The sequence below is a fragment of the Lacerta agilis genome, chromosome 4 (genome assembly GCF_009819535.1).
Source record: "Lacerta agilis isolate rLacAgi1 chromosome 4, rLacAgi1.pri, whole genome shotgun sequence".
NCBI lineage: Eukaryota > Metazoa > Chordata > Lepidosauria > Squamata > Lacertidae > Lacerta > Lacerta agilis.
In genome coordinates, this window is record NC_046315.1 from 31,033,594 (window position 1) to 31,056,887 (window position 23,294).

Genomic DNA, 23,294 nt, shown 5'->3' on the forward strand with positions numbered 1-23,294 from the left:
AAACCAATTTCTAGGTACAAACTGACAGGACTAATATTTCTTAGTAACAAGGCCATCCATCCATCCTAAGGTAATTGTAACAGTTTACTCAAGTTGATGAGGAAATAGCCATGTGAATCCTAGATGTCTTTAAACACAAACCTGAAAACATGGTTAACAGGAAAAGGTGAGAATTTGCACCCATTCAGAAGCTTGGGAGAGAAGTGTTGGGTAACCAAAAGAGGAAGCTGGACCTATAATCAAGCAGCAAATACTTATTGCTTCTAGGCCAAGATGTGGCATTCATTTAATGAATGTAATTAACACGTGTGTGTATATATATAAGCACTGAGGTTAGGCCTGAGCAGCTGTGGGACTGGGAGTCTGTGAAGAGGGAGTTTTAACTCTTGCTCCTATTGCTGGGCTACTAAAAAAAAAAAATTACTTTTATTTGCATTTCAAGGGAAACCTCCTTTGGTGTCAAGGGGAACTTCCGTGGTATGCAAATAGCATCTTCTGAGAGGTGCTTTTTGTTGTGACACTTACAGCAAGAGAGTTAAACTCCAGGCTTCCCTTCAGCTGCTACTTGCACTGCAAATGTGAATGTTAAAGGAAAGCGCACAACTCATGTATTCATGTCTAGAATGTTCTGTGTTCCTCCTGGGGGGAAGTGAAATAACTAGAAGACCTCATCTCTGGATAAATCCTGTTAATATAATGTAGATGACCAAGATGTCTTCCTTGCCTAAGAGTTGCCTTGTAGTAATTTGCATAACTGGTTATGCAGCACTAATCCAGTCTGATGAATGTAAGCTTGGAGATGGCTCCAGGTTCTCTTGCATTGTTATAATGGTATTGGAATAGGAAAACACTACTCTAGCCAAGTGGCAAACCTATTTTTTAAATCAAATAAAATTATTTTATATTCTTTAAAGTTCACTTGTTATTAATAGTGCAATGTTATAATTACATTAAATGATCTTAATAACAGTTCTTACAATTTCATGAGAAAATCCAGCTCCCAAATTTTGCTAGCAGAAAAAATCAAACACCCCTGTAGCTTAAGAAAACATAGTTACTTTACAGTGGTTTTCAGCCAGTGTGCTGTGGCAACCTGGGGTGCCTTGAATGATGGGTTGCCGTGGGGAACACTAGCCTCTGTCCCTCTTTCCTTCTCTCCCTCCTCTGATGCCTTCTCATATCTCTGCCTCCCAAAGTCTTGCACAGCTGTTTGTTGCTGCAGCTTTGGCTACAAGCTCCCCAGGCAAATGGTGCCTTGGGGGCTGGCCAAGGGGTGCTTCCCAGGCCCCTGTGGGGCAGTCTGAGGAGGCACCTCTCTTTGGGTCAGGGGGGCAGCTCAGAGACCAGGGGCAGCAGCTGCAGCTGCCCAAGGAGAGGGGAGAGGAGGCTAAGGGAACACTCCACAAGGGAGGGTGCTCGAAAAAGGGTGAGAGGATGCCAGCTTGCCAGGCAAGGGGTCACATAATGGCTCCTGAGCCCCACAGGGGTGCCACAGAAAGAATGTAGTTGGTCAAGGGAGCCGTGGACCCCAAAATGGTTGAATACCTCTGGCTACATTAGATAAAAGGTAATCGGCTGCCTAGATGAGGAATTCTGCTTGTTGACAGCAAACTTGGGTGGCAAATTAAGGCAAACCTGGGTCTGAGAAATGACAGCAAGTTAATCTCACTGGGTAGGAAACAATTGCAAAGTACAGTGGTACCTCGGTTTTCGAACAACTTAGTTCACGAACAACTTGGAAATCGAATGCTGCATACCTGGAAGTAGGTGTTATGGTGTGCGAACTACTTTCAGAATCTGAACTGTTCCGTTTTGAGTGTTACAGTTCCTTCTTGGTGCCACACTTCAGTTTTGAGTGCCCCCGCTCCTGCTTCAACGCAAGTAGGAGCTGGATTAGGCTGCTCAGCTGGGGAGGTGCAGGCTCCGTCACACTTTCCATAAACTTCTCCCTTGAGGGGAGCATCAGAGCCCCTGCACCACCTGAAGGCAGCCAGGCGGAATAGTTGCTGGGGTGGCAAAGATGGACACCGCCCGGCAGCTGCATCGGAGAGCCCCTAAACTGCTGCTGAGGCAGCTGTTGGGCTGTCTTCACATTGCCACACAATGCTCCTTTAAACTTACGTTGAGATGAACGCAGCTACGCACCCCTCAATGGAAAAGTGTGAGGGAGCCCCGATCCAGCTCCTACTCCTGTGCAAGCAGGAGGGGGGGGCGGAGATCTCTCAGTTGGAAAGCGGAGGCTTCATGCTCCCCAGCTGTCATTCAAAATTAAAACAAACTATCCAGAAAACCACAAAGCCAACAGACTTGGCAACTCGTTAAAAAGCATCAATACTGTAGTAATGACCCTCGCCTGACCTGGGTAGGCCGCAGCCTGCCCTGTGCGTCACACTCATGTCTGTGACCCTTACCGCCCTTGCAGAGGCATGGCTCACTTCCCACTTGGTAGGAACATGACGTGGTGGAGCAGGTCCCCAAATGTCAGAGGAAACATACGTGTCAGCTCATGATGTAAACTTGCTAAAGGTCAAACTGTTCCTAAACCTGTGCATATTCTTGCTAATAAAAGAGCCTCTGCCAGGCTAGTAATCCAGCTTGCTTCTGGCACGGCTCACTGCATCAACTCCTAAGCGTGGTCCTCACTTCAAATACAACAAATTGAAAAAAGCAAACCAATCGCAAATGAACCAAAATCACAAAAAATAATATACTGACCCTAACCCTAATTCTAATCCTTAGGTAAAGGTAAAGGAGCCCTGGCCATTAGGTCCAGTCGTGTCCGATTCTGGGGTTGCGGTGCTCATCTCGTGTTAATGGCCGAGGGAGCCAGCGTATAGCTTCCGGGTCATGTGGCTAGCATGACAAAACTGCTTCTGGCGAACCAGAGCAGCGCACAGAAACGGTGTTTACCTTCCAGCTGGAGCGGTACCTATTTATCTACTTGCACTTTGACGTGCTTTCGAACTGCTAGGTGGGCAGGAGCTGGGACCAAGCAACGGGAGCTCACCCCGTTGCGGGGTTTTCAAACCGCCGACCTTCTGATCAGCAAGCCCTAAGCTCTCTGGTTTTACACACAGTGCCACCTGCGTCCCACTAAAATTAACCCTAACCCTAACCCAGAAATGATCTTGTTATATAGTAAAATTCATGTTAAATTGCTATTTTAGGGATTGTTTTTTAAAGTCTGGAACGGTTTAATCCATTTTGCATTGCTTTCTATGGGAAAGTGCACCTTGGTTTTAGAACGCTTTGGATTTAGAACAGACTTCAGGAATGGATTAAGTTTGGGAACCAAGGTACCTCTGTAGATGGATCAAAGTACCAAAATACATACATACATACATACATACCGCTATTCGTTATGGGTGTCTGCCTCTGAATAGGTTCTAAAGGCAGTTTACAAGATAAGCTTTTAAAAAACAAAAACAAAAAACGCACAAAAGTTAATAGCGGTAGTTCTAGAATAAGAGTAATCCACAATCAGATCATTTCATTTATATTTGAAAGTCAAAAATGCACTCAAGATTACTTTTTCATAAACGGATGTGTCACTATACTGTAGCATCATGGGCGCAGATCCCAAGTGTAATAAATGTGCTTTTTTACTCCCCGATGCCATGAGGGAAGGAGGTCGAGAGGCCACAGGCTCTCATTAAACGACCTTGAAGCTGACCGGTAAAATGCCTTCCTTGCCAAGTTACCACATATAACCTCAGCTTAGCGGAGCGGGCCGCCAGGGGCAGATTTCCCGCCCTGCGTGACGTTTCACGGCGTCTCCACGGCGACGGCAAAGGGCCTGCGTGACGTTTGTCCTCCCGCCGGCTCGGCCTGCCTGCGGTGGCTATGGAGACGGCGAGCGTGGTGGGCGGCGCGTGAGAGGCCTCGTGTGTGGACCTTCGCAGCCGCCGTCGGCCTTCGCTTTGGTGAGTGGCGTGGGGAGGGGAAGTCTCGGCGGCATGACGGGCCGCCGGTGGGCGCAGCGGTTACCATGACAACGCCATGGAGGGCGGGTCGCGGCCCGGCGCCGTCCACAGGTGGAGATGAACGAGGGGAGGGCGAGGGCCGAGGCGGGTCTTTTCGAGGCGGACTCCGGTCTACGGCTAGCAGCCTGTCAGAGCCTGGGCTCGGTGGGGCGGCGCAGACCCGTCCGAAGCGCCCCCCTTGGCTGGTTGTCCCGACCAGGAAGGGCGAGGGAGAGTCGGGCAGCTGCTCTCCGCCGACGGAGCCGAAGGGGCGGCGGGGAAAGGCAGGAGCGCAGGGCTTGAGCGCCTCCTCCAGCCCCCTGGTTTCGGCAGAGAGCGGGCCTCGCCCTGGGGTGGGCGGGGAGGCGGCTGCCATGGCGACGGGCGTAAATCGCTTGGTTGGGTCAGGCGCTTCAGGTGCTCGGGAAGCCTCGGCGTCCCAACAGGCAGGTTTCGCCTCGGGAGGGGCCTCGATCTTCCTCATCAAGTGGCCAACCCCGAGACTTGGTTTGGATCCTCCGACCGGATCAGGAAAGTTGGTCGGAGGCTGCTTTGCAGGCGATACCTTCATCGCCTGCCCCGGCAGATTTGCATTGTAAGAATGGGATGGTGCTTGGCCAGTTTTCCTTGATGGATCAACGCTCCACTGCTTACCTTGCAATATGTCCTGTTGAGCTTAGTGGAATTTATTTCTGATTAGGCATGCATAGGATTGTGCTTTTAGTTTATCAGTAATCAGGTTAATGTGACACTTACTCGACTAAATAACAACCCGAGTTGGTGACAATTTTTGTGTGCGTGAACACGTGGTCTGGTTATCAGAGGGCATTTCATGCATTTCTCTGTCAATATGCATAAGTAGCAATTTAGTGTTGATACACATTCACCCACATTAACTGCAACATAAAAGTGAAGAATCTGGTAATTGGAAACATGATTAGTACAGAATAGGAACTCTGAAGTTCAGGCAGTATTTCTTGTATCTAGGACTCTCAAGGAAACTTCCTATGTTTTTTGATCCAATCTTGTAGGCCTATGGCATTTTGTACAAGCTACAAAAAGCTGGGTGACTGTAGGACTGGTTGGTGATAATGAAATTTGGGTAAAAAAGCAGACATGGTCCGACAGGCAATAAAGCTATTGAATTACAGCTGTGAAATAATCAGGTTCAAGTCATGAAAATATTCTGCAAGATTGCCTTCTTAGAGTCATTAAAGTGTCCATATTCCAAAACATTTGGTTTCTTTGTAATGAAACACTTCATATATTTTTTCAATTTGTAGCTTTCCATTAAGGAACATCCACAATGAGTGACAAAAAAGACACTAGTGAATCTTCAGACACTGGAGGTCCCACAGATGGTGGGGACTATGAAGATGATTTTGAAAAAGATCTTGAATGGCTAATTAATGAAGAAGAAAAACAAATCTCTAATGATATACAGGTATTAGCAAAATACTACATTAGTCTTGTGCCAGTATCTCAATTCCATACGAAATGTGCTGATGTAAATAGATAGACTGGAATGAGAGGACATTTATGGTTCTTAAAATATTGTTGGGCATAGGCTGAGATCCAGCGAACTTAGACCTTCGAGATCAAGCCAGTGCCAACTTTCAGAAACATCTGGAGTGATCTTACCTGGCATTAATGGTACAAGAGGAGATAATTCCTTGTGTGCGCCCAGAAGTGTGTGTTGGAAGGAAGAGATTCTTTGGTTTGCAGTCTAGGGCTGCAATCCTAAATAATAGTGAGTAGGCTCTGTTAAACGCAGTGTAAACATGCATAGGATTGCACTGTTTAAAACTTTTTTTAAAACAAGCAATCTAATATTTTATTGAGATAACCTATATATATATATACTTGGGTAAAAATGTTCACTTTTTAAGGAGGATACAGTTGTTTCTCGGCTCCCAAACAATCAAAAACTGGAAGTGATTGTTCCGGTTTTCGAACGTTCTTTTGGAAGCTGAACGTCCAGTGGGGCTTCCGCTGCTTCCAATTGGCTGTAATTGGAAGTCAAACGGAAGTCAAATGGACTTCCAGAATGGATTCTGTTCGACTTCCAAGGTACGACTATAATTGACTTGGAATTAACTCAGCACAGTTAATTCTGGGCTTCCCACATCCAAGCTCAACTTGCACCCCATTGGCTATTCTTCTAGAATGTTGTTTTGAACTTAAGCTATTAAGTTTTTATTTAGTTACAACGGAAAGGAAATTTACCTTTGGGAACTATGTGAATTGGCTTCAGGCACATAGTAAGCTGCTTTATTCAGAGCTGGACCACTGGTCCATCTAGTTTGGTAATGTCCATCTCACTGGCAGTGGCTCGCAGTTTTAAAGGAGACATGCTTGGAGATGCTGGGAATTGAACCTGGGATCTTCTGCATACAATGCAGATGCTCTACCCCCAAGATACAACCCTTCTCCCATATTCTTAAATATAATTGTTAATTGCACACTTGTTGTATGTGCAGATTATACTTAACCATAGTTATGCAACATGAGCAAGAGAAGTTACTTGCAGTCAGCATCAAGCTCATACCCCTCCTGCCAGAGAGGAGGAATTTGAATGTTTTGTTTCTGGTTCTGCTTGACAGTGGTTGTTGGACGGACAAACTGTGTTTACTTTCAGCTATGATTAGTTTCAAACAAGCCAATTTCAAACCATAGTTACCAAAGCTGGCTTGTTTAATACTATTTAAGATTAACCACATTTTTTAGGTCCAGATGATATGGCAAGTTTGGTTAATCGAAAGTGGAAGTGAATTATTCCAAACTCCTGCCTGCATGGGATAAAGAGAGGAAGTGTGTAGAGTGACTAGGCTTGTTCATTTCATAAAATGGAGTTTAGCATGACATTTGAAGACAGCCATTTTATCGCATAGCTGTCAACCCTCCCTGCTGTTTCCCAATGCTATAATAAGGAAATTTCCTGCAAAAAAGGGAAAGGTTGACAGTTATGCATTTTATGTGTGCTTCCCATTATATCCTAACTTAAATAGGTACTTTGAATTTCTTCGTAGAATCATGATGAAAATCAAGGTGTTGACAAAGACTTAGAATTTATAGAAGATAGAATAAATTCTCCACAAGAATCTTTGGAAGGTGATGAAGTGGGAGGACATCCTTCACAAGAGCCTCCTGAGCCTGAGGAAGTTCTAGATGAGAAGTCACAAAATGAAATTTATTCAGTACTTGAACTTGATCCTAAGCAGTTGGAGCAAACATCTGATTCTGACAGTGAAGGTTCCTGTAAGGAATCAAAGCTAGAAGACCAGGATGATGATGATGAAGATATAAAGCGGTACATCTTAGAAAAAATTGAGGAAGCCAACAAACTACTTCTATCTCAGGAACCTTTAGATGAAACGAAAGAAAGGAAACTAAAATTCAAGGATGATCTAGTAGATCTTGAAATCCCCTCTTTGAAAGCTTTTGAAACTGAAAAAAATGATTCCCACAGGAACATTTCAGGCAGACTGTCTCAACTGCACATTTGTAATGGAGCAGGAAAGGAGGATATATCTCTTTCTATTAATGGCGGTACAGATGATGAGCACAAGGATGGCAAGATCCTAGTAGAAAGAGATGGGAAATTTGAACTCCTCAGTATCCATGACATTGAGAGCCAAGGCTTCTTTCCTCCACTCAGTGTTTCTTTTAGTGACATTGAAGCTCAACACATTTCTCCTAAAACCTCCTACAGTACTGCTTTCAGCCCTGTCTGTATAACAAAGGAAGACTCCTTAGGACTAACATCTGTGAACAGAGAAGGGTACATTCGTGTCCCTCAACCACCACCCATTCGACCATGCTCAGCAATCAACATTACAAGAAACACAGAAAGGGGGAAAAGTCCACGAAGGGTGCAGTCAGCAAATGTGAGTCTCGGTGCAAGAAGCTCTACATACTGCCTGTCACCCAGGCAAAAAGAACTGCAAAAGCAAATTGAACAAAGAAAAGAGAAATTAAAGCAAGAGGTGAGAGTACAAAGGAAATGAGAAGACCAGTGCACTGTAATTGGGTCTTGTTTTAGACACATCCCTCCACGACTCTCATTGGCAAACTCACTTTCTTGTTAAGAATAGAAGAAGCATCTTGTGCAGAGTCCTGTCATTCCACTAGAACAGTTGCAAGTAGTAAGCCCTTTTCAGTTGTGGCTCTGCAATTATGGAACAAGCTGCCTGTGCATATATGCAAGGGCATATCACTTTGCTTTCAGAAAGATACCTTTTAAAAAACACTATTTTAGGTATAAGTGCTGCTTTTAGCACAAGAATGTAAAATCAGAGTGGGGGTGGGGTGACAGGGGTTCTGGCCTAGCAGCCTGTTTTCTCAAAGTGGCCACCCAGGTAGATCTGAAATGGCCACATACCAGTCATGAAGGCAATAAGCTACCCCCATTGTTTATTCCCACTTCATCTAATATTCAGAGATACACTGCTTTTGAATATGAACATTCCCTTCAGCTGTCATGGCTAATAGCCTTTAATGAGAACTGTCAGTTCCGCTTTTAATACCATCTAAGCTAGTTGCGATCAATTCATCATTAGCTATAATTAAGTGTTGTATATTTGCTTTCAGTGTAAGAGTGTATGTATGTATGTATGTATGTGTAAGAGTGTAATTAAGTGTTGTATATTTGCTTTCAGTGTAAGAGTGTATGTATGTATCTATCATCAGGCAGAGGGCACAAACCTTTTTGGGCCACTGGGTACACTGGGAAATTTGAGGGAGTTCTGAGAGTACCAGTCACAAAACGACTGCTGTGGAGGTTTGGTATACCACAAAATGGTTGCCACATCTAAAAGAACGTAAAAAGAGATGGGCACTCAACTGTACCATTTTGTGGTCCTGTTAGCCACTATCATAATTGGAAAAAGACACCTGTATCAGTCACCATCATGCTCACTGCTTGCACCTCTGCTCTATTCAAAATGGGCGGATAGGTCGTTTTAGCATTTAATGAAACATGGGCATGTTTAGAGGTGTGTGTGTGTGATGTAGGGGTGGCTGAGCCAGTGCAAACAGGAGCTGAGCAGGAAGAGCAAACAGTAACTCACACACTCCGGATTTTTAGGGGACATATACTGAGATCTTTGGTGCTAATGCCCATGGGCACTAGGTTGGCAACCCCTTCTGTAAGGAGATAGGTTTCTACCCACTTTCAATAGAATTGCATTTTGCTCCTTAAAAAGTCTTGTAGGAAAGACTTGTATGACTTGAAGAGAAATCTGAAGTAGATACGGTGTTTTGCATATCCAGATCTTGCTTACCTGTATCTCCTCCACCTAAAACCACTAGCCTTTATCATTCAAGCATTGCTCAGATGCAGTTCCCCTTATTGTTGGTTTTGTGCTGTGGTTTGAAATTGGAAATGGGGAACGGGAGGATCTTACAAAGCGGTGCCAAGTAATATGTGACTTCACTGCAGCTGTCTCCAAACATGAAATTCTACTGTTTTTTTTTTTATCCTTCTAGTATTTTTAGACAGTTACAGTCCCCACCTAGCTTGCAGATGTGTAAATGCAGCACCAAAAAAATCATTCGACCTGGAAATCTCGTTGAACCAAACGAACATCCATTCACCTTAATGTTCTTAATATCTCCCAGACACATTGATAACATTGTTGCATTGTAACCTCTGGAACACATTACTATCATCACTCTATATTCATGCTCCGATTCTTTTCAGGATGGTGTAGAATAATTTCAAACACCTTTTACTACTGCTGCTTAAAAAATTGCTGAATTTTTGAATTGGGATTGTTGAAAAGTTCACATTCTTTGTTCACATTTTAATGTAAGGAAGAAATTCAGAAAAGAATACAGCAGGAGGAGAAAAGGAGAGAGAATGACATGGTCTTCAGAGCTTGGCTGCAAAAGAAAAAAGGGCAGCTGCAGGAAGAAAGACGAATTCAGAGGGCAAAACAGCTGGAAAACTTGAATAGCAGAGTAAGTTTCCCATGCCTGTTGTCCTGCTGCAGCCTGTTTTAGTTCTAAAAAGTTGAAACGAAGAAAAACCCAATCTGCCTGACAAGGATTGACAGCAATCTCACCTCCTTTTTCCAGAACTGTAGCTGCAAGCAGGTATATGGCCATGACAATCTTAGGATCAACCCATTTGCTATCCTGTCAAACATCTGCAAGACTCCTTTTGTGGCCGTTGTGGTATTTTCATGCTACCCTTTAATTAAATTTAATATGGCAGTTTCCCCCTAAACAGATGTTTGTGTCTGGTGTAGGCATCCATTGGAGACTACTTACCTATGTCATGACACATTTATTTACTTTTAACAACCATATTTAATGCCTGCTATAACTATGCAGAAGGCATAGAAAATAAGGTAGCGGTAAGGAGTGGGCAAGACCTTTTATATATCCAAATAATGATGATGATGATGATGATATCAGTTACTTCAGACTTTTTATGGCAGCTGCATTTAGCCCTTATTGTACAGGAATATTGTTCTTACTCTAACTGGAAAGTTCTCAGTGAACTAAAGAATGGGATATGAGAATTTATAAATTCTAATATCAAACATCTCATACTAAAATCATTGTGATACTGAGCAAAGCAAATCACTTGATAGGCAAATCTGAGGCTTGATTCCAAAAAACAGCATCCTTTTGTGACTGACCAGCTTGAAAACTGAGTTATATCTAGTTTTTTCTCAGGATGTGAAGGTTTTCTGATGTTAAGGTTCAGACTTCCATTGCAGGTAAGTGTATGTGTATATACTGGAATATATATATATATATGGGACGTGGGTGGCACTGTGGGTTAAACCACAGAGTCTAGGGTTTGTCGAGCAGAAGGTCGGCGGTTTGAATCCCCGTGACGGGGTGAGCTCCTGTTGCTCAGTCCCTGCTCCTGCCAACCTAGCAGTTCGAAAGCATGTCAGAGTGCAAGTAGATAAATAGGTACTGTTCCGGTGGGAGGGTAAATGGTGTTTCTGTGCGCTGCTCTGTTTTGCCAGAAGAGGCTTAGTCATGCTGGCCACATGACCCGGAAGCTGTACGCCAGCTCCCTCAGCCAATAAAGCAAGATGAGTGCCACAACCCCAGAGTCATGGTCAGGGGTCCCTTTACCTTTTGCTATATATTTATATAGCCTTTAGTGTATCTAGCCGTTTCTGGAGTGCCTGTATGCTGCCATGAGCCTTAGCCTCAATATGTGTGAATCTGAATGCCTTCTAGATGCCTGCTCAAAATATACAGTGAATACAGTCATACCTTGGATCCTGAATACCTTGGTACTCAGACATTTTGGCTCCTGAACACCACAAACCACAAAGTTTTCTGAAGAAGTGTGCATGCACACGAAAGCTCATACCAAGAACAAACTTAGTTGGTATCTAAGGTGCTACTGGAAGGAATTTTTTATTTTATTTTGTTTTCACAAAGTGAGTGTTCGGGTTTGTGAACATTCTTTGGAACCCGAATGTCCGGCAGGGCTTCCATGACTTCTGATTGTCTGCAGGAGCTTCCTGCAGTCAATCAGAAGCTGCATTTTGGTTTCTGAACGTTTTGGAAGTCGAACGGACTTCTGGAATGGATTCCGTTTAACTTCCAAGGTATGACTGTAACTGGAAAGTGGTGTAAAATGCTCACATTAGCATTGTAAACAAGTTGCTAATATTTGATTTATTTGGAGTAGATCTTTGGGGAGTTTCTTTTTCTTTTGAAAGCAGGAAAGCAGAAATCCAGAAGCAGCTTACAGGTCATGGCTTAGAAAAAAGCAGATAGAACACATGAAAGAGAAACAGATACAGAACCTGAAAGAGCAGGAAGAATGCATGTTTTTCCTTCCAAGAACAGCGGAAAATGACAACGCCTATAAACAGTAAGTTCAGTGTTCTGTTTCTCCTGTTACTGCCTAAAAGGAACAATTCCATCTCACTTTTAATCAACTTAATTTGGATTGTTTCCCTAGGAAGCAGAAGATGACAGCCTTTTGCCCTCATTCAGAAGTGTCTTCCCTCCGTCTACAAGTTTCTTCACCCTCTAGAGCTCATGTATTTCTGAGGAGCACCCTCCTGTTAAAAAGCAGTGCTGCTCTTAACATCAGCATTTCAGCTGCTTACTAGGGTGGTACATGGGCTGGGTCACTGTGAGGATGTGGCTGCACAGGCACACCAGCCGAGTATATGGTCATGTTGGGAGGGTGCCTATGCAGCACCACATAAATGTACCTGCTGCTAAAACAGCAGGATGTAGCACTAGAACAAGTAGTGAGAGTAATACCGAATTGCCAGAGCCAACATTTTAGAAAATTGAGACTGCTCCAAAACTGCTCTTAATGGGGCTGTGGAATATCACATCATTATATTTCACAGCCCTTTTTTAATTCATGATGAACTTATTCTTATAACAGGAACTTCAAAAATGCATATTAGCCCTCAAGCGTTATCTAGTCAAAAGCACTTGTGGTCCACCTAGTATTCAGTGTTCTTATAGTTCTATAAACTATCCTCTGATGCTGTGTTCTATTCTGGAGAGTGTGCTGTTTTTGCTAAGGATAAAGTAGGTGACCTGGGTCTAGTAAACCTGGAAGAAGTAATCAAATTAAGCTTGGACCACTTCATATTCAGTTCTTCAAAATAATTTCTCTGCAGATGGCTAAAAAGGAAGAGACGGGAGAGGCGAGAAGAGCAAATGGCTGCCAAAGAGCGAGCAAGGCAGCTTAGGCAGGAAGCCAGAAGAGCAAAACAGATAGAGAATATTCTCTGTTCAATTTCTGAACCAAAATCTCTTCGCTTCACGGACCAGTACAGCTGAGATTTAGAGTCACCGGATGCCTCCAGTATGACTCTCACAGTACCTTGTATAGCTTGCTCTTGAAAGCAGCTTCTTCTGGGATGTTTCATAGTCCTTCAATAACGGCTTAATTTTCTCAATCTTACTAATCTCTCCCCCTCTTAAACTTGGAATAAGTCTCTATTTGTGAATGGGTTGGGGTGGTGTTCTTAGTTCTACAAAGCAAAAAACAGAATAAATGCCCATATGGCAATTGTGGTGTAAATCCTTTTTAAATAACTTGCCTTGGGGATCAGTGTTAGCTTCATACCAAGTATTTTGTGTAAAAGCTACACTTAAACTACTGTCACAGCTGATGGCAATGTGCTAGCACGTAGCACCAAGGACTTTACCAACATCTAGTTGGGACTTACTCCTGGACATTGCAGTTTCAAAGTTCTGTCCTAATGTTCTTCCCTGTTGTACTGATCCTGAATAGATAGTGGAGGGGGCAGTGTGAAAATAATAACTGAAACTTAAAGGTATTCACCATTTCTCAAGCACTGTTTGCTCATTTGGGGGTACTTACTGCGCATAAGAAATCTCATCCTTTCCTAGCACAAAACCAATGGAAACAGGCACAGACTAATTTACTGCACTGGTGAAGGTAGGTAAATGTTAGAGAATGGTTCTTGTGCTCAGAACACAACTAGTTAAGTGCAAGGTGCTCCGATACTGTCCGACATTATTCTTACGTTTTTGTCAATTTGTTCTCACCCATACAGTAGGCATTTGAAGATAAACATTTGTTTACTATTGCAAAATCAGCACGCATAATCATGCATTGTTAATTTTAATTGTCAAGTTACTTAGCAAAGGATGTTCACATATACCAGCTTTGGAAGAGGTAGAAATTCCCCCCTGCAAAATATGCAGCTAACATTTATTGTAAAATTGTCAAGATCAAAATAGGCCTAAACTGCAGCATGTCTCAATCCATACATTCCATTAACCAAACATAGGTTGTTGCATGCAGACACAGAGCAGGTACATCTGCTTAGTATTTCAGTGTAATACAAAAATGTTAGAAATCTGATTGTACCAGAAATGAAAGGAAAAGCCTCTTCCTTTACATATAGCAGCAGACCCTTTTTACCTATTTCCTAATTAAAAGATGAGAAAGGAATCCTCAAGGCTCATTTCCCTAAAAGTACAGGTAGAAGAGCAGTTCTGTCACATTTAGTAGCACCAATGAAATATGTCCTTATATAAGGTCCACCAGGAATACTTATAGGCTGTAAAAGCTGGTTCAGTAGAGATACATGATCCACTGAGAATCACCTCTAATAGTTTGACCTAGAAGCTTGTTGCTACTCTTTGGCTTCAATTTTTGTGCATGCCAGAATTCATTTTGCCTCAATCAATAACCAAATTCATTCAAGATCAGTTTCTATCATAGTAAGAATGCTGAGCTCTCACATTTTCACCTGCTATGTAACAATTGCTATAATAGCACTAGAAACAGATTCTAAAAGATACTGAAGCACAGCACTCACTATCATTCTAAATTAAAATAAATACTTAAACGAGTTATCTGAACTTCTTCAGAAAAATAAAACCCAAATGCTTGATGCTGGTAGGGTTTCTATAATACTCCCCTTCAGCCTTCTCTTGAAAAAAAAGTTTGCATGTGAATTCTATTTAAGGGCCTATGCACACACTGTTCTAACATTTTCTTATTTGCCTTGGAGAACAGCTTGTGTTGCTCTTATTGCATTATGATCCCAGCCTGATAAAAGTTATTTTATCAAACTTTTTTTAAGAGGTCTGAAAGCTGTGTGACAAGTATATTTCTAGCACAAGCCCACCCTATCTGAAAAAAAGGATAGAAAAGTGAATACTGATCACTAAGAAAGTTAGCATATTCAGAGACAACATCTCTGGCTATTAGGCATAATGTCTTTTTTTTTTTTTAAAGTGCTATCAATTCTCCCTGGCAGTGATTGCAGCAGTTGAAAGTTATGTTCTCATATCTAGTGTATGGGTGAAACCGTCCAATATTCTTCCTTGAGGAAAGGAAAGAGGATGGTGAAGGCTCAGAAAAAGGAAGTTCTGGAGATGCTTCTGTACAAGTGCCGGGATCCAGCATTCTCAGAACCTGCAAGAAAATAATAATCATGTTATGGTGAAAGTCCTGGAGCAGTGCATTTTACATGATGAGCTTCTGAACTCCTTGCTGTTTTAAGCAAAACCCATACCCACTTCATTGACAACAGTATAGGTAGGATGGGGCAATGTTTTTATCTCCAACACTGTTCTGGGCTGGGGGAGAACTGTATGTTGAGCAACAGGTATGGAAACTCCAGTGATCAGGAATCATGACTGGTAATAGAACTGCTCCAGCTGCCCCAACATCTTCAGATGCTGCAGTTTCTTCTGCATGGGTAAAAGTCCTGCATTCTACTATACTGCACAGTTCAAGCTGTTCAGGACCAGGGCAACTGTCCCCATCTTTCACTGAATGGACAGCCCATGTAAGCTAGGATTTCTTAAGTTTGTGACTATACAATTTTGTATTCAGAGTATTTAACCTGTTGGGATAGGGTTAAAGGCTCAATAATGTAGCGCCAGTTGATACAATAAAAAAAGATGTTTTCAGAAGGTGACATTGAAACAGCATAATCTTAATGCTCAAAAGAGTAAATTGAGAAATCATATATATATAAAAGGTAAATGGTAAGACCAAAACAAAAGGGTTTTTACCATTTCAGCCATTTTCTCAGCAGGTGTGTTGCAGAATTCTGTCAGCAAAGAGCCCTTTTTTGGACTGTTAGTGCTATCAGTGTTTCCAAGCAGGTGTGAGGTCACTGCTCTAGCTAGTTTGTGGTTGACAGCTGCTAATTCTGCTGTACTATGAGGCTGTGCGCTAGGATAGTAAGTTTGCTGCCTTCCCCACTGCAGAGAAACTAGCAGCTCCTCCAGCAATCTGTACAGGAAATAAAGAGAATAGTTTATTTTGGTGACTTAACATTCTAGAGCACTGTGATGATTTAGCAGGGTAAGTAAGGAGTCCTACTGGAAGATGGGAGACAGCATTCAAATGCAGACACTACCAGATACAATCTTGATGCTAAAAGGAACATCATACAGTTTCTGGACAAGGTTTCTGATTAGAAATCTTGCATGAAGGACAGGGGAGACCTTGAGCACCTCCAGAGTCCCTTCCTGAAGCGGAGGCTATGACAATGTGTTAGAAGAATCCCAAGCCATGAAATGGTATGCAACGATAAATCTGTTAATTGTTAAGGAGACATAAGAATGCTGTTCCCTACCCCCACCCACAAATATGGATATGAATGACCCACAGGTGCAAATGGGGTAGGAGCTGTAGAAGTTGGGGGGAAACCAAATGTTCATACTTCTCTGCAGCAATCATTTCTTGGCGAAACTGGTCACGTTCACTTAACAGATCCTGAATTGCACTCTGTGCATCCCTGGTTTGACGCTGCAGAACTGCTCTGGAATTAGTCAGCTCATCAGTCATGACTCTGTAGAAGAAATCCCAAATGTGGCTCAGACAGGTAAAGGAATTTATCTACATTAGCAGATAACTTGTTGTTTACACATGAAGTGGCAATGCCTACAAGATGCACCCTGAATGGCTATAACTGAAAAATAAGAAATCAGCTTGTTCATCCGAAGTACGTTATGTTGTTGTTCTGACACTCTTAGCCTGCTCTCCTGCTCCCCACTCGGAAAAACCCATTTTATTCTCATAATAACATTGCAAGGTATTTATTTATAATTTAAAGTAACCATTTCACAAACCATCAGGGCACTGTACAACAACTTAAAACAATTTTTAAAAGCAATACAGAAATTTTTGAACAGCCACATAGGCCTGCTGGCATAAAAAGTCAAAAGCGAGGATGCCTGTCAAATCTCTGCTGGAAGCGTCTTCCATAGGATGGAAATGGTAACAGGAGAAACCACCACCCACTCCCCTCTGGGCTGTTTCAGCGATCAGGCTAGGATATGAATTAGACTGAAAGAAGGCAACTTGGGGTCAGTCACCCTGAGAACGTAAATCTGCTGTACTGACACCTGAACACCTTATCCAATGCACTTTATTTACTTTCTATTGTGCATGGACTTATCCAGTATGGTGCAAAACAGCAGCAAGGAGGAGGGGTAATTCTTGCCAGCTACTTCTTCAGGAACCAAACTTCTAAACTGTTTTTTATCTTTGGGGGCTATGGTGTTGCTACTGATCAAGAGCTAACTGAAAAACCCTGTTAGGCTTGTATATTTATGGTATTTAGAAGTGTAAAGCAAAACACATCTGGGAGTGGAACGCTGATACTTGGCCTGCAAGGAAAGAGGAATTGTGGATCTGCTGCATAGAAACAGACTGTACTCTCTCTTCAAGCTCATAAGCAAGCCTAAGAGGGAAGCAGCTCGGGTCAGCAAGATGGGCGAACTCTACAAGGCCCCCAGTTATACTGTTCAAAGTTATATGCAGTACAGGAGCAGCAGTCCTCAGAAAGCCCAGCACTTCCAGCCTTCTTCCACCTCATCAGTGGCATCTCCAACTACACTGCTATGCCACTGCTCAGATCTAGGTTGTTGTGAATAAGACACTAGGGGTTTGACAAGGCTTTCCTTACCCTCAACTGTCTTTTGGCTCTTAGCACCCAAGGCTCTATCTTTATCTTGAACAACCATCAATCCCCCACAAATAATTTCCTGTATCCCACATGGGATCCTTGCATGTCCTCTAGGGGCTTAGAATGGATTCATGTTCAACTCAAGAACTTTCACTCAAGGTGCAGATTACCAGTTGTAGTTCAGCAACATCTGGAGGGCCGAAGGTTCCCCGCAGCTAATGTATCAAGACAGCCTTTATAAAGTTGCATTGAGGCACAATACCTGCTTGCTAGGAATTTGCTCCTCCAAACATCACACTGTATGGACATCCGCTCTAATTGCTCAGATAATTGAGACACATTTCGCCCTAGGGCCTCATTTTCAAGGATCAGTTGATTTTTTTCACGTGCCATGCGTTCAAAGTGATACTGCAGATCATCCCCAACAGAAGCAACAAGTAACTTCTTCAACTCCCGATTGACCTAATGCAAGACAATTATTTAACCATTCATCATGTGTCAACAAGGAATATGATCAAGCTACCACTGGTTAATATTGAAGCTATCAAGCACAAGATGCTAGAAGGCTCCCCTTCCAAGCTTAGCAGACTTTCATAGTAAATATATATAGGACACATCACTAAGAGACAGATGAGTATTCTTAAACAAGATGCCCGGATACCCAAACCATAAGCACGCTAATATGCTAAGATATTTGATACAACTGTAGCTGCTTAAAGTAACAAATAGTAAAGTGACCCGTGACCATTAGGTCCAGTCGTGTCCGACTCTGGGGTTGCGGCGCTCATCTCGCGTTACTGGCCGAGGGAGCCGCCGTACAGCTTCCGGGTCATGTGGCCAGCATGACAAAGCCACTTCTGGCGAACCAGAGCAGCGCACGGAAACGCCATGATGTCACGGTGTGTGCATGCAGCATCCCACCCAAGATGGCGGGCGCGAGCATCTGGCACCCCTTCCGACCGTGCGGCAGCGGCGGGGCAAGTTTTAAGGCTGCAGCGCAGTCCACCCAAGATGGCGGGTGCGAGCAGCCAGCACCCCTTCCGACCGTGTGGTGGCGGCGGGGCAAGTTTTAAGGCCGCAGCACGCTGTTTACGCACTGCAGCCTTAAAAGTTGCCGTGCGCTGGCGCCGCCCCAAGTGTCACCCTCCCAGGGCGTTACCCGGGGTGGCCCACCCCCACCCCCTTGCTCCGCCCCTGCCAGCCACCCTGGGCAGCTTCCAACAAAAGATTAAAAATACATTAAAACATCAGCCATTAAAAACTTCCCTAAACAGGGCTGCCTTCAGATGTCTTCTAAAATCAGATAGTTGTTTATTTCTTTGACATGTGATGGGAGGGTGTTCCACAGGGTGGGCACCACTACCGAGAAGGCCCTCTGTCTGGTTCCCTGTAACTTCGCTTCTTGTAGTGAGGGAACCGTCCAGAATGCAATATGAATAATTGTTATATTGCAGTTCCCTGCTGGGAGCCCCAGTACAGGGCAGCTTTTAAAAGGAAAAAAAGTATAATGGATTAAATCCACTTCTTGGTCCCTCACCTCTGTTTGCACATGGAGCTGATTGGAAAGGCCTTCCTTATCCTGTAGCAATCTTCTTTCGGAGTTCTTGAGCTTTGCTATTTCACTTCTAAGCTCTTTTTTAGAACCCGAAATTCCATCTAACAGAGTGAGGGTTTCTCTTTGGTGTCCTGAAGACTTGGACGTCTTTGCATTTTTGGTAGGAACTACATGGTTTATAGCAGCTTTGGGAACCAGGATTCGCACAGCTTCGATCTCCACGGCCGTATCACTTTTTATCTTCCCTAGTTGAAGAACTCCAGGACTTAGCGAAGGAAGAGCTTTCTTGTGTGGGCTTCGATGGGCATGAGTGGCCGAGGATTGGATTACTTCAACAGATTTGGGCGGTTGCTCCATTTCCATGCCATCACCAGGTCCACGGATGGGTGAGGTGGCATATTCAGCTGAAGCTTGGAGAAAGCAAGCAGAAAGGTTAATGCAAAAAAAGATATTTCAGTGATGTCAGGGAACTGTCCCCGGCGCAGCGCAAGGTGGTGGAAGGGCTCTCGGGATGCTACAGAGAGCCCCGGCCCCACCTGACCAGCAGCACCTCCTCTGGCAGCAGAGGAAGCAGCAAGGCTTCCAGCAGGGGGGGGCATGCATTTCAGGGTATGGAGGGAAGAGGCTCTGAGGATGGTGGAGAGACCCTGCACTCCCCTAGCTCAAGGGGCGATGAAAGAGACACGCAGCTTCCGGCACCCCAGAGGCACCGAGGAATGAAACGAAAGGATGGGAGGAGGGGTTTCCGTATACCGAAACTCTTTTGTTGGGGTCAGAACCAGAAGGGGCCATTCCTGGATCCTGATGATGCTTAATACAGACATGAATTTATTAGCTCTGCACTGTACATATTTTGCACAATAAAACTATTAAAGGAAACTTAGAGTTTTGCCTGCTTACTCATGAGCAACTAACCAAGGACCTTACAGGTGAGATAAGTACTTGTCATTGGGTTGCGTCCAAAAGCTTCTGTTTCTTCATTGTATCCCCACCATTGCATGCTACACTGTTAGCCAAATTTTTAAAAAGAAAATTGCACAACTAGACATAAGATCAATTTAAGAAATTGTTTGCTAATTGATTTTAACAGTGGCCATATTTACACACTTACTACCACCTCAAAAAGCAGATTATCACTCAGATAGTGTGATACAATATAGCAGATTTATTTTGATTGATTTAATGTCTGAATATCTGTTAAGAAAGAGGTTTTGTATATTTGATATACTTGGCAATAAAAAATATTAAGTAAAATCCCTAAATGATTAGACCTTGCAATTACCATATATTTAGCCTCCCTCGGAAACCTACTTCCTGATGTAAACAGATAGTTTAACCGAAGTCTTTCCTTTACAAATTAGTGAAGAATGCATAGTTTAACACAACGTTTGTTTTTAAAAAGGACGAACACTTACTGTTTACTGTATTCTGTAGTGTTGTCATCTTGTTGATGGCGCTTCACAAACAGCAGATAAACACTAAGTGGAGGAAAAAGAAAAATGCATAAAATATCACTTGCATATTTTAGCTGCTAATTCTTCTGAGAAATATGCCAAACCAGTAGTGCATCCTTTATCAAGCCACATTGCTCCAATCCAAAAAGGCAAGCACTGTTTAGAAACTTCCCGCACACGTAACTGATGAGGGTGCAAATATACATCCTAGCTGTGTGAATTCAGGATCTTTATGAACTGCTTGGCCACAACCTCACCCCGATTTTTTGAATTTGAGTTTAGTTTATTTTGGTTTATATCTTTGCAACTTCTCCATCTCGTTTCAGGGATTGTCACGGCCGAGTCTTTGTACTTTTGTTCTTTGGCCACAACCTCTGGCTGTGAATAGTGGGCACAGTGGTTGCTCTGTTATTCTAAGAACCTGACAGTTTGCTTGGTGAGTGGGACAGACCAGAAGTGATGAGCGGGGGGCAATAGAAACATGAAAAAGCAACAATAATGCAATTATCTAGCACAGTGCATTGCAGCTGCTGTAAGGAGCAGAAAAGCAATTAACTGGACTACCAAGACATTCAACAATTTTCAAGTTGCCTGTGTGTGGGAAGCTTAGAAACCACTGCCTTGTACCAAATTAGATTATTGGTCCTTATAGCCAGGGGTGGTGCTAGGTTCTTCAAAGGCTTGGGGACCAGGCTGATGACACAATTTTATTTTAGAGAGAGCCAGTGTGGTGTAGTGGTTAAGAGCAGTGGACTCGTAATCTGGTGAACTGGGTTTGCGTCCCCACTCCTCCACATGCAGCTGATGGGTGACCTTGGGCTAGTCACACTTCTCTGAAGTCTCAGCCTCACTCACCTCACAGTGTGTTTGTTGTGGGGGAGGAAGGGAAAGAAGATTGTTAGCCACTTTGAGACTCAGGGTAGTGATAAAGCAGGATATCAAATCCAAACTCTTATTTTTTTTTTTAATATTGTGTTTCATGCATAAATCTCAGGGTGGTTCACAGCATAAAAAGATAAAAACACAATACACATAATAAAAACAAGAAAAACACATTTAAAAGGATATAGGATGCATACAAATTAATATGTTAATTTATAAATATAGATGCATATTTAGGTCAACTTAAGAAGGAGAACCACCCTGTAAGCAAAGTTTTTTTTAAAAAAAAAAGTTTGGGAGCAGGGAATGAATAGGATCAATGCCACCTCTGTGCCCAGCATGCAGCTCAATATTGTCCGTGACTGGCTGTGGATTTCCAGGGTTTCAGCCAGGGCTTGCATAGTTGCAAAAGGTAAACTACCCATACAGTTGGGCAAAACATACAAGAGAGACGAAGAGGTTACTTTCAAACACTACACCAGCTCTGGATTGGCCCAACACCATAGATTGGTGAGACACAAAACTTAAGACACAGTGAGACTATTATTTTGAAACAGGAAGTTGACTAAGGCTGCAACCCTAATCATACTTAGGCAGCAACTTCCACTGAACTGAGGGGGTTTAATTTGAACATACCGGTACATATAACTAGCCAAGTTACTTCTCTTCACCATCCTGCCTCATGACAGGTCTTTTCACCCATCAGAAACTGGCCCTTGAAGCTGTTGTCTAGAGTCTTACAGTTTTGGCATTGTTAATAATAACTGACAAACCCAGAGACAGAAATTGTGCACTGGGAACTCAGAACCTAAGTTGTAGTGTCTTGTACTAGAAATAAGATTCTTTACCTGCAAAGAGGTAATAGGATGGTGCTTCTTCCACAGGCTGTGTGCCTACCACAAATTCTGCAAGTGTGTCAGATTTTCACTTTGTATCTTAAATTCCTTCAGCCTCATCTCACTGGAACCCTACACTCCTATGCACATTTACCTGTGAATTAGTCCCATTTGAATTCACTGGGTAGGAAGGACAGATGTGAGTCCTGCAGGATCCACTTTTACTAAAAACCCTCCACCAACTTGAGCCAGGTGAAAACAACATGCGTTTCAAAATTAAAAATTCTGACCGTGTGAATTTGTCTTGAGCACTAGAACTGAAGTGAGCTCACAGTCCTCACACACTGATCTCTGCTCCCAAGTCTCTCCCAGTGAGTCCCCACTTCAGCAGCATAATTTGGCATTTGGTCGTCATTGTTAAAACAGCTGGGAGTCAGAAATCCTCACCCATCTTTTCCACGCCTGCTAAAAACATTCCTGTTTAGACAAGCCAACCCAGATGCTTGGAAAGCTGAGGTAATTTTAATCTGTTTGAATATTTTAACTTTTTGCACGTTTTTAAAGTAGGGTTGCATTTTAAAGTAGGGTTGATTTTTCTTGATTTCATCTTTTGCAAACCGCTTTGACCCCATCCCCCTGTTTACAGTCAAGAGGTGTATAAATTTTATTAAACAAAAAACAAACAAAACAAAAAACAAGCCCACCCAGAAGCCTCCCGGTAGATCCCGATCTACCTTCTTCTGCCAACACCTGCTATGTAATATACACGGTGGCACAGTAGTACGCCCGAATGAGAAAAAAAACACGATTCTGGCTACCCCGCAGTACACTTTCGATGGGATCTACTTCTCAGGAAGGGCAGTTTGGGAAATGCAGTAGCAGGTTGCTTCGCTACGAGGGAATTCTACAACGCGTGAAAAGGCATAGTTTCCTTCCACCCGCCGCTGCCCAGGCCGCCCCCGCACAACACAACACTCCCCCGACTTACCAGCGGCCCGGATTACTTGCGAGTAGTTTCCCTTTTCGCCCCTCTCACTCCTTCGCCATCTCTCACTCCTCCGCCTTCTCTAATCAACTTCCGCTCTCTTGACTTCCGTGTATAGAGGCATATCTAATAGACTGGCGCACAGAGGTTAACTTCCGGATTGCTTTCGAACTTCCCGGCCTTCCCACGTCGTGAGAGTCTCCCTAAC

The 23,294-nt window shown here is 43.3% G+C and overlaps 2 protein-coding genes across 7 annotated transcripts; one reads left to right on the top strand and one right to left on the bottom strand.

Annotated features, from left to right (window-relative positions):
* The first annotated feature begins 3,850 nt into the window (after positions 1-3,850).
* CCDC181 (coiled-coil domain containing 181) lies at positions 3,851-13,437 on the top strand. Of its 5 annotated transcripts, none has more exons than XM_033146584.1 (6): positions 3,851-3,923; positions 5,246-5,406; positions 6,992-7,948; positions 9,777-9,923; positions 11,660-11,814; positions 12,587-13,437. In XM_033146584.1, the coding sequence occupies exons 2-6, from the start codon at positions 5,269-5,271 to the stop codon at positions 12,747-12,749; spliced, it is 1,560 nt and encodes a 519-aa protein (XP_033002475.1). In that variant the 5' UTR covers positions 3,851-3,923; positions 5,246-5,268; the 3' UTR covers positions 12,750-13,437. The 5 variants fall into 5 exon arrangements, with proteins under 5 accessions (XP_033002475.1, XP_033002473.1, XP_033002477.1 ...); XM_033146582.1 differs by lacking the exon at positions 3,851-3,923 and adding an exon at positions 3,927-4,034; XM_033146586.1 differs by lacking the exon at positions 3,851-3,923 and adding an exon at positions 3,927-4,034 and having other exon boundaries at positions 11,663-11,814.
* A 110-nt stretch (positions 13,438-13,547) lies between these two features.
* On the bottom strand, positions 13,548-23,229 carry BLZF1 (basic leucine zipper nuclear factor 1). 2 transcript variants are annotated; one of them, XM_033146588.1, is made up of 7 exons: positions 23,090-23,229; positions 20,345-20,407; positions 18,912-19,333; positions 17,637-17,836; positions 16,127-16,255; positions 15,471-15,693; positions 13,548-14,865 (listed from the first exon to the last, which is right to left on the bottom strand). In XM_033146588.1, exons 2-7 carry the CDS (start codon positions 20,370-20,372, stop codon positions 14,680-14,682), a joined length of 1,188 nt encoding a protein of 395 aa, XP_033002479.1. In that variant the 5' UTR covers positions 20,373-20,407; positions 23,090-23,229; the 3' UTR covers positions 13,548-14,679. The 2 variants fall into 2 exon arrangements, with proteins under 2 accessions (XP_033002479.1, XP_033002478.1); XM_033146587.1 differs by having other exon boundaries at positions 18,912-19,339; positions 23,090-23,225.
* Between the last annotated feature and the right edge of the window lie 65 nt (positions 23,230-23,294).